This window comes from Lactuca virosa, chromosome 8 (genome assembly GCF_052849685.1).
Source record: "Lactuca virosa cultivar CGN04683 chromosome 8, Lactuca_virosa_CGN04683_v6, whole genome shotgun sequence".
NCBI classification, from domain to species: domain Eukaryota; kingdom Viridiplantae; phylum Streptophyta; class Magnoliopsida; order Asterales; family Asteraceae; genus Lactuca; species Lactuca virosa.
The window spans coordinates 78,513,208-78,524,521 of NC_136433.1; the positions used below are offsets into that span (position 1 = coordinate 78,513,208).

The 11,314-nt window shown below is 28.8% G+C and overlaps 1 protein-coding gene and 1 non-coding gene across 2 annotated transcripts; both read right to left on the reverse strand.

The window, feature by feature from the left end:
* Positions 1-505: 505 nt before the first annotated feature.
* LOC145130522 (protein FAR1-RELATED SEQUENCE 5-like) lies at positions 506-6,009 on the reverse strand. Its single transcript, XM_079065307.1, has 9 exons — positions 5,983-6,009; positions 4,037-4,123; positions 3,511-3,613; positions 2,388-3,192; positions 2,019-2,276; positions 1,863-1,902; positions 1,477-1,813; positions 1,334-1,398; positions 506-1,126 (listed from the first exon to the last, which is right to left on the reverse strand). The coding sequence occupies exons 1-9, from the start codon at positions 6,007-6,009 to the stop codon at positions 506-508; spliced, it is 2,343 nt and encodes a 780-aa protein (XP_078921433.1).
* A 4,678-nt stretch (positions 6,010-10,687) lies between these two features.
* On the reverse strand, positions 10,688-10,794 carry LOC145135103 (small nucleolar RNA R71). The gene has a single exon (XR_013719581.1). It is a non-coding gene; the product is annotated as a small nucleolar RNA R71 (small nucleolar RNA).
* Positions 10,795-11,314: the final 520 nt, after the last annotated feature.

The following is an 11,314-nucleotide window of genomic DNA, read 5'->3' on the forward strand; positions in this document are numbered from 1 at the left end:
TACGAATATGATATATTCATTTATGATTAAATTAGGAGTAATATGTCAGCATAACAAAGTTCATATATGAATATAACAAATTTCAGATATGAATATAACTAACTTATTAGTAGAAACAAGTTTGCTTATTTATGTCATTTTTTTATATTCAAATATTTTCAAACTTTATTTTTATTTATTCATAAATAAATACGAATATGATATATTCATTTATATATAAGTTCAAATTAATATGTTAGTATAACAAAGTTCAGATATTAACATAAAAAAGTTCAGATATGAATATTACTTATTTATTAGTATAACAAATTTCACATATTTGTATTCATTTATGAATAATTTACAATATCAATATAACTTATTTTATAGTAATTTAAAAACAAATATCAACATATCAATTTACCATATCAATATAAATGTGTATGAATTATTGTTTATTGTTTTTATCTGCATATATTCATAATGAATAAAACCAAAAAACATATAAAAAAAAACTAAAAAATCCTTAACTGTCTTTTGCTGATTTAGCAGCTCCAACTCTTTCTGGACAAGTACGTAAATTGTGTGGAACTCGTTTTCCACATCCTGAACACATTCTATGTTCTTTTTTAGAATTTTCATATGCTACTTCACCTGCACTTGGAATTCTTTTCTTGATTCCAGAACCTTTATTGCTTTGAACTTCAGGAACATGAATATTAATCTCTTCTGGAATAGGAATAGTAACACCCAAAAACTTGCATACGACTTCACCATCTGTCTTGCTTTTCAATCCAGGAGAAATATAATCACTCTCAAATTCCTTCAACAACATTTGTTGTTTCTCAGCAAACAAAGTCAATCTCTTTTTGTCATCTCTTACAATATCCAAACATGATTCAAAACTATAATATGAATCATTGACTAGCTTTACATTCTCACAATCAGCTGAATCGGATTGAACAGAACTAAAACGATAATTTCTTGATATCACATCCTTTATCCATCTTTTCAAAATGTACCTTTCAGGAATTTCTTTAACACCACATCTCATTATTATTGTAAAAGCATGTCTGCATAAAACACCCATACGCTTAAAATGTTCACAACTGCAATTTATTTCCTTCTCTTCAGCTTTTATTTCAACCTGATACAAAAACAAAATTTACACATTTACATTCATATAAGAATACTCATATCAACACTCATATATTCATATATTCATATAATATTCATATATTCATATATGAATATTGATATTCATATATGAATATTCTCATATTCATATATGAATATTCTCATATTCATATATGAATATTATTACATTTTTCATAAAAAGAACTAGTAAAATTACCTTAAATTCAATTTTAAAATCACTTTTACTGTTGTTGTGCTGCACAATGTAAACTTCCCAACCATCTTCAATACCAACATATGAGTATGTACAGAAAAAACATGCTTTATATATTTCTTTTTGCACCTCAAAAAATAATGTACTTGTATAAACCTTTGATGCTTGCAATTCTATTTCTCGAGGTGTTTGCATTTTATATGATGCTTTCTTTGATGCCTTATCAAGCTCTCGTTGAGTATTCCTTTGCTTTTGAATGGCAGTGTCGTAATTCATCATGAAATTCAAAAGTAAGTTCCCACTTTCTGAATATGTATTAAAGAATGAATTCATACTCTCTGACATCGATGTAGTCTTCATCAAACCACACATTGGAATATCACTAAAATATCCAGGTATCCATGAATCACGTATTGTAAACATGTCTTTAAACCATCTTGTGTCTTCAAGATTGAATTCCTTCATAATCAAACCCCACTTCACCTAAAAAACATCAGGTTTCATATTAATGTCCCAAACAAGCTTCGAAAACCTTTTCTAAAGTCTGTGTTCGTAAATAAATCATCTGATATCTGTATTAAAACAAAATTATTCATAAATGAATAAATAATAATAACTAAAATAACAATCAATATTCATAAATGAATATACTAATAAGTAATATATTTGAAATATATTAAAATAATACCTTTTTTTCAACTTTTTCATTATATGCCACATACATAATCGGTGCTTTGAATTACGAAACACATTCTCAACAGCTTGTTTTATTGCAGCATCTTGATCGGTTAAAACAAGTGTTGGTTCTTTCCCATGAGTTTTAAGAAATGCTTTAAGCAACCAAGAGTAAGACTCAATGCTTTCATTTCTTAGCAACCCAAATCCAACAGTAACCGATTTTTTATGATGGTCAATAGCAGTAAACGGAACAAAAACAATTCGATACCTAACACACAAAAAAATGTTCATTAAAGTCAATTTTTGATGTATTAATAAGTGAATATAAAAATATTCATATATGAATAAGCTATAAACAAAAGTAGATAAAATAACTTACTTGTTTGTTCGGAAAGTCGCATCAAACGAGATAACATCACCAAATTCAGCATAATATGCCTTCTCCATTTCATCAACCCAAAACATACAGTCCAAAATATCATCTTGACAATTAAACTCAAATGAGTAATTTGGATAGTGAGCTCGACGGTCATTCATTGTGTTTACTATCATTTGAGCATCTTTATAACCAATAACCCTGTTGATATCTCTCCTTAAATTTTTATAGTCAACTACTTTTGGCTTTACAAACTCATACCCACCTCTCAAACTTACCCTCAACTTATGAGCCATAGTTGGACCTATTTTTGATGTGGAAGCACGCACAATAAACTCTTTTTCTGAATATGACATTTGTCTCGCCTTTTTTAAATCGCTTCTCTTCTCAAGTGGATGGTTGTGAAGTTCATCAAACTGAAAAACTTTATAATCTAGAGTTCCATACACAGATTCAAATATAATCTTTGCTTGACAACCAATAGCTCTTGAATTTGAATTTTGTTTCCTCCTAACACCACCTGTACCTAATGTGTCACAAGATTTATTTTTCTGTTTACCACCACGATTACATATAACATGTTTCTTCTTTATAATCTTGTTATCAAACCTTGACTGTGTGCTCAGTCTAACATCAAAACCACCAATTTCAGCATACTCAGAATACATTTTGATAGCCAACTTTAATGATTTGAAGATTAAACCCTTAAATGGAATAAGTTGAACAGGTACATCTGGCTTATAGACATGTTCTCCAATTATATCATCAAAATATTGTGCATCATGTACTGAACTTGAAGATTCACCACCTAAAATAATAATGCATGAATAAAACAATAATATATATGAATACATAAAACTCATATAAATAAAACAAAAAAATTCATATATGAATAAAACATTCATATATGAATACATAAAACTCATGAGGATTCAAAATATATAAAATAAAACATAATTTATTCATATATGAATAAAACGAAAAAAATAATAAATTCAAAATTACAATTATCACACGTTTATTCATATATAAATAAGACAACAATTTATTCATATTAACATATTCATATGTAAATAAATGATAATCAACAAAATTAAAAACAACAAAATAATTCAATAACTGATACCTTCAAAAAATGAGTTCTCAACATCTTCTTCTTCACTCTCACTCATAGAAGAATACAAATCACCATCAATAACACTAGAATTCGACATAATACACCAAATGATCTATATAAATAAACAAAAACAATCTTAATATCGAATATATCTCACAAAAAAAGTCGTAAAGATGAAAACCTGGTTAATTTCGAATATATCTCACCTCAACGTACAAAATATCTTAAAGAAACTTAAATCATATATGATCAGATGATGTAATTAAGCAATCTCTCTCAGTACAGAGCGTAAAAACTACAACGATATATCCGATTAAAAATTAAATCAGCTCCGATTTGAAATAAATATCTCAAACTACTTAACAAAAATCCGATGAAATAACTCCAATACATATTCGAAACTTGATAATCTTGATAATGAACTCCGATGAAACAACTCCAAAACGAAGATAATAAGCGTAATTCCAAACAAATTATAAAAAGCAATAATCTTGATAATAAACTCCGATTTATCCGATTCAAACGATATACATACCTGATCAAATCGGAAACTGTATACGAAGTAGAAAACTGAAACACAGATGCGAAACTCCACGATTAATGGAATGAATACGTATAATTGCTAACGAGTTATATAAAGAAAATAATCTTGATAATGAATTCCTCATATCCAATTCAAACGAGCTAAAGATATCATCAAATTGGAAACTGATAACAACGAACAGGTAAGTTCTATGTAAAAAAGTTGCTAATTTACAAAGATACCCTTAATGAAAATGGACACGCACATTTTTTTTTTAATTTGAACATGTTAGATAAATGATTGGCTGATAATGATTCCCCCATTCTCAACCTTTTTTATTTTCTCAATTGAACTTACCTCTATATATATATATATATATATATATATATATATATATATATATATATATATATATATATATATATATATATATATATATAATAGTGATGGACTAAACACGAAAATTATTCATGTATTTTATATATATATATATATATATATATATATATATATATATATATATATATATATATATATATATATATATATATATATATATATATATATATATATATATATATATATATATATATATATATATATACACACGCGAATTTGGTTTTACTAAAAATATACAAAAATACACAAAGAAGGACAAAACAATTATTTTGAGGGAAGACAAGTTTGGAGTCAAAGTAAAGAATAGGTTAGGGTTGGTGTGTTTTACGGAAGGGTGTTGGCCAATATTTCTCACCATTTTGTACTTTATTTATTATTAGCCATCCACTCATCATTCTAGTATCCAAAAAATATTTATTTTTTAGTAATTGGTGATCACGATTATTATATTAATCTCGATGTTAAAGTTCACCACATAATTTATGTCAAACAATTTAAGATCGGATCATACAAAAGTTAAAAATATGTTATAAACTATTAGAAATGGTCTGTTTTGTGTTAGAAAATTGAATATTGGTGACATAGGATCCATCTAAAGCTGAAGTTTATAAAAATACACTACAATGTCCTTATAGAAAAATTAAAATGTTATAATAATCACTTTACTTTGAGAAGCTTTAATTGAAATGTTTTCAGCCAAATTCATTTAATATCATAGCCATTTATTATTAGACTATTTGAATAAGCATAGCGTACTTACGTCATCCCTAACGTCAATTGTATTTATGATTTTATTAATCCTAAAAACATCCATAACGATGAATTCAAAAAGAGAGTTAAATGAGATGATAAGTCTGGTGTAATTTAGTAAACGAAACTGTACCATTATGAGATGTCACCTTAACATTCAATGAATTTGAAGTTCAACAGCTATTAAACTCTTAAATGAAAAAAAAAAGTTTTTAATTCTTCAATGCATTGTGGGAAAATATCACAAGTTTTTTGGACTAGAATGACATGGCAGAACTAAACCTATGTTTGAATGATCCAAGCAAATTCTATGACATGGCATGTCATATTCCCTTCAGTAACTCTGATATGTAACCATTTAATTGGTGTTTGGAGAATAATTATGTTTTTGTAGGGTTTTAGAGGTACTTTAACACATATAGTAAGGTCAGTTAAGTCGTGAATATAGATCTACCCATTTTTCCACTTTAAACCATTTTTTCAAGTCTTTTCCTAATGACCATAACTATTTGATTCCAAACCCAAATGACGTGAATTTTCGTATACACTATATTTGACCTGTAATCTACAATTATTAATTACATAATTCGGGTTGAATGTCTACAAATCTCGATATGTCTTAAACTTGGTACCTTAAAATTTCTTAAAATCCCATCAGCACCAACTTGCTTTTGTTCCAACTTTGCAATCTCATAACTTGCTCATCTCTTAACCAATTAAGTTGATTCTTCTTTACTTTATTAATTTTTATATGTCCTCTTTTCATTCCAACATTTCTTGTTGCTAACATTTACATTTGATTAGCTTACCAAAGCCTCAGATGTTACTTTCACCATTTTATGTGAAATTCTGTTTTTCTAACCTCATAAGTACAAAACTTACTACTAATGGTCTATTTAACTTAGAAAAATATAATTAAGACATAACACTTAAAATTTCATGATTTTGTCACTTTAGACCAAATAGCCTTTGGGCATCATAATTAACATATATTTCATTTCATTTCAAATTAACCATTCATAACCATCTGATTTTTGCAAAAATGTTAGTTTTCATATATATATATATATATATATATATATATATATATATATATATATATATATATATATATATATATATATATATATAGTCAAGATCAAATAAGAAGGAAATTTTTAGTAGGAAGGTAAGAAGTTTTTTTTCTATATATTTTTTTGACGAACAAACAAAATGAATAATTAGATGATTCATTTGTAAGATGATTCACAAGAAAAAAATTTCAAAAAAACATCTCGATGATTCATTTATACAATGATTTTGTTGTTATTCACTAAAATTGTCATAAAAATGAATTTTTTCTTAATTTACTTAAAAATGAATCATAAAGATGTTTTTTTTGGGAATTTTTTCTTGTGAATCATCTTACAAATGAATCATCTAGTGATTCATTTATTTTGTTCGTCAAAAAAATATATAGAAAAAAAACTTCTTACCTTCCTACCAAAAATTTCCTTCTTACCTGATCTATATCCTATATATATATATATATATATATATATATATATATATATATATATATATATATATATATATATATATATATATGCCATGCATTTGGAACTCTAGCGAGACATGTTCAATTCGAGCAAAAAGAAGAAAGAAATGTTTTGACCGATTATTACATGATTCGAGCAAGATTATGCTTGGTCCAAGACAACCCGCTGACTAGATTTGACTTTAGGATTAAATGGGAAAACGATCATTTTTTTAGCTATAAAAAGTTTCAAATACAATGTGAGTGAGTTCTAAGGTGAGATCATTGAGTGTAAAATCTCCAAGAATGTGAACTCAAGTCCATTTAACAAGTTACATAAGAATCGAGCTTGGATTAAACGTAAATGTTCATGATCTACCTTTTATTTTAGATACCTTAAGTGATTTAGGGTTTGATGAAATATCAAATTTGGAAATAATACTTGTATGTTTAAATTAGAAGTAAATAAGGTTGGTGTGAAATATATGATGTAACGTCCCATTTTTCAAACCAAAATTTTCTTTTTAAAAACATAAATATAACATCAATTTTTCCTTAAAGATAGAACATCAAGGGTTAATGCCACAAAACCATTCATAAAATAGTGTATTTGAAACAACGTAAATCAAAACAAAATAATCAGCGATACGCGTGTAGTACTGTTAAGTTGGAGCTTTTCCCAAATCATTGAAAATACCTGAAAAACATTATATCAACAATTGTAAGCCAAAGTTTAGTGAGTTCCGCAACATATCACATACCACAATACGCATACAATGCATGCAAAAAAAGGATCTTGGCACTAGTTCCGATCCAGCTGATCAACGTTGGCTAACGACCATAATGCACGTCTAGTCATCAACGACAACTAATATCTCTAGTGCATGTCTAGTCTTCAATGGTGGTTAACGACTCTAGTGCACATCTAACCATATACACGAGTGTTCTAGGATCTCATCTCTAGTGTTAATACACCATCAACTCCCCAAACATAATATGTCGACATATCATACTATCAATCAGTCAAACAATCAATTAACAAAAGACAATATCGGCCTACTTGCCTAATCAGCATGCTAAAGTACATCTACATCCTATCATGTAAGGATATATATATATATATATATATATATATATATATATATATATATATATATATATATAGACACACACACACACACTATAACACATAGTATGGTGAGATAACTCACCTGAACTGGAAATTGACGAATCACAACTACATGCTCGAACACGCGAGAAACGGTCTCATGAATCACCTACATGACAAGCATAGGTCAAATCATGGCCTACAAATTAAACTCACCAAGTTTGACCAAAATTCAAATGTGTCAACGACCAACTAGTCAAAGTCAACGATCAATGGCAACACGTCGCGACTCTTACCCATATCGCGTCGTAAACACTACAGGACAAAAGTGTCGCTACTTTCATCGTGACTCATGTCGTGGCACCTTAATTGTCAACATGAATATCAATAGTAACTCTTCATTAAGGTCTTATTCCTTTAAGACCAAAGCCTACATCACCAAATTTGAATCTTCTAAGGGTTATAATAGATAAAGTGTTAAACTTTATCTAGATTTAAGGCTAAATCACTCAAAACTTCAAACCCAAGTCAAGATAAGCTCAAAAAGGTCAAGACCGTGTGCATGGTTCAAAGGGAATCCATGCACACACCTTTTCTACTAAGTTTGGCCAGAAGATCATTCTAATCCGTTTTATGGTTTGGGGTTGCTTAAATCCCAAGAACATCAAGTCTAAATGGATAAAAGGGGGCGAAAAACCCCCCTCTAAGACCTAGATCTAAGCATAGAAACACATAAAGCAAGGATCTTTATACTCATAAAGGGTCTGGAAGAGAAGAATGAAATTGGATCTACACTTGGGAGGACTCTCTTGCACCAAGAACCTTGATCACCTTCTAAAATAAAATATGGTAAATTTTAAATTTTTGATATTATTGCGTTACAGCTAGTTTGGTAGTGTTGTGTGAGATGACTCGATGAGAACTATAAGGTTTAGTTAAGCCAATTTGTTATAATATATTTGTGGCTTCCCAGTTCTAATGAAATCATGAGGCAAAAATGCAAACTTGTGTAGTTTGAGGGACATAAAAAGTTTTTCAACGTGTACTGAAATATATCCAGGAAAATTTGTGTAGTCATTGCACTTTTGACTAATGCATTTAACCAATAAAGGTTGAGGTTAAGTTTCCAAGCTAAATCATATGTTTTTATTTTAGGTTTTTAGTTTGATAAAAGTTGTAAAAAAAGTTGTTAAAACTTTGTTGAGTAAATAAAAGCTATCAAAGTATGAAGATCTCGAAGAAATGAAGAAATAAGGCAAATTGCCAAAAGCCAAGGGCTTAATATTAAAAGTTGTAATTTTTCTTTCTAGGTTATTTTACCATATGTATGCTTGGGAACTTAACAAAAAATATTAAGGTCAAAAAAGTTTTATGAGGATGTATTTGAAGGGATGCAGAAATGAAAATTGTTCAAAATGATTGAGTAGCATTTATGAGGATTGTTGGTATTTAGGATTTGGGAAGTACTTAGGTTTTCTTTAAACATAAATATATACATTGAGGTGAAATGAAATTGACGAGTTCAAGTTGTATATATGATATTGGTGAGCAAAGTTTTGATGTGATGTATTGAAAATAATAAGTTTTGCTTGAGGGCAAACAAAATGCAAGTGTGAGGTATTTTGACATTGATATATTTATACATATATTTATGCATTATTTAAATAAATTTTAGCTTTATTTTGGTTAATTACAAAGATATTTGATGCTTAATAAGTGTAAAATCTATTTTGTAGCCAAAGAAGGACATTTTCAAGGAAAATGACTAAAAATGGACAAAGTTGGAAACTTGGAGGATGGATCATGCATCAAGAGGGAAAGAAGAGAAGAAAACATGCATAAAGAAGATCCCAAGGCATGGCTAACACTGGTCCACGACGTGGAGATTAGAAGCTTCCCGATGAATCTACGAAGACTTGAAGCCCACACGTATAAAGTGTATCACACGACATGGGTGTTTCTTTTCCACAATGTGGCTTTAGTGTAAGAATTCGGGGAGTGCTTTAGTGTGTTTTTGAGAGGTGTGACTTTAGACTTCTACACAAAGAACACAATAAATCGTTCGGTTTGCTAGTTTACATCATGTCTACTCTAGTTTACTTCGTTTTTTAATTATGTTTCTGAGTTATTATGGGCTGATAACCCTTTACTTTCATTTAGATTAGATGAAACTAAATATTATGTGTTGATTTCTTATTTTATGAATTTATGAAGTTGGTTTTAACTTGTGTTTGATAGATCATCATCTTAGTATATTAATGTTCTAAACTTTTCTGTTTTTCCTTCAAGTTTTGTATTGTTAGATGATCAATTTGATTGCATGAACTTGTTATCTAGTTGTTTATAACATATGAATTGCTAGATCTAGAGATAAAACCTATCCTATAGTTGCTATAATTATGCTAGAGAACATTATTGATACATAATATGTGCTTATGTTGGTTGTCTTGATCATAGATAGGTAATTCTTAGATCTTATCATTCATAGTCCAACACATATTTTAAAATCAATTTGGTGTTCTTAAGTTGCATTGACCATTGTAATTAAATTTCATAAATTTGTATTTGCTAGGTATTCAGATCATGATAACTAGTAAATTATAACTTGGTAACCAATAGAATAAATTCATTCTCTTCAAATCAACCATTGAAAATGGGGGATTCGAAGCTAAACGGAAATATCTTTTATTATTGATTTAAAATCGTTTTCTAGTTGTTTTCTTTTTTTTGAAGTGATTAGTTAAGTGTTTTAATTTAAGTTTTTCTGAACTTGTAAAATCAGATAAAAAAACCCCATTAAAAGTTACTTATTTAGTTTAATTTTTAGCATTTAGTTTCTTGTTTAAGAACAAAATTTATCCAACTATTTAGTCCACCCTCTAAAATTGCTAAATTGAAGAAAAACATTCAAAATTTTCAACAATTCGATGGGCAGTCACTTTATGAAGCGTGAGAGAGATACAAAGGAATGTTAAGTAATTGCCCTCAACACGATTTGAATGTGTAACAAGAGATTTGAAATTTATATAATGGAATCAATGTGTGCACTCAACAACTACCTGATACACAAGCGCCAATGACGAAGAAGGATCCATCAACTAAAAAATATTTGATTGAAGAGTTTGCTAAGCATTCAAGGGAATACCACAATCCATGAGAGATTTCACAAAAGGAAAAGATAGTGGTGATGGAGATTCGGAAAATTTGGCATCAATAATCGCTAAATTAGACATTATAGATTGGAGGATCATGAAGATGGGGTAATCAATTCATGCTATACAAGTTGGACGTGACAGTTGTAGTGGGCCTCATTTAACCAAAGATTAAGATCTAACGAGAACGGAAATAAGAAAGATCAAGTGTGCTATTCAAGTGGTGATCGATTTTATGATGATTGGAGGAAATTAAAGAAGGAGTGGAAGCCTTACGAAGAGTACAAAAGGTAAAAAGAAGAAAAATATAGGCAACAAGGAAGGTAATTTTATCAAAAAGAGCAAGTTCAACCCGAGAAGAAACC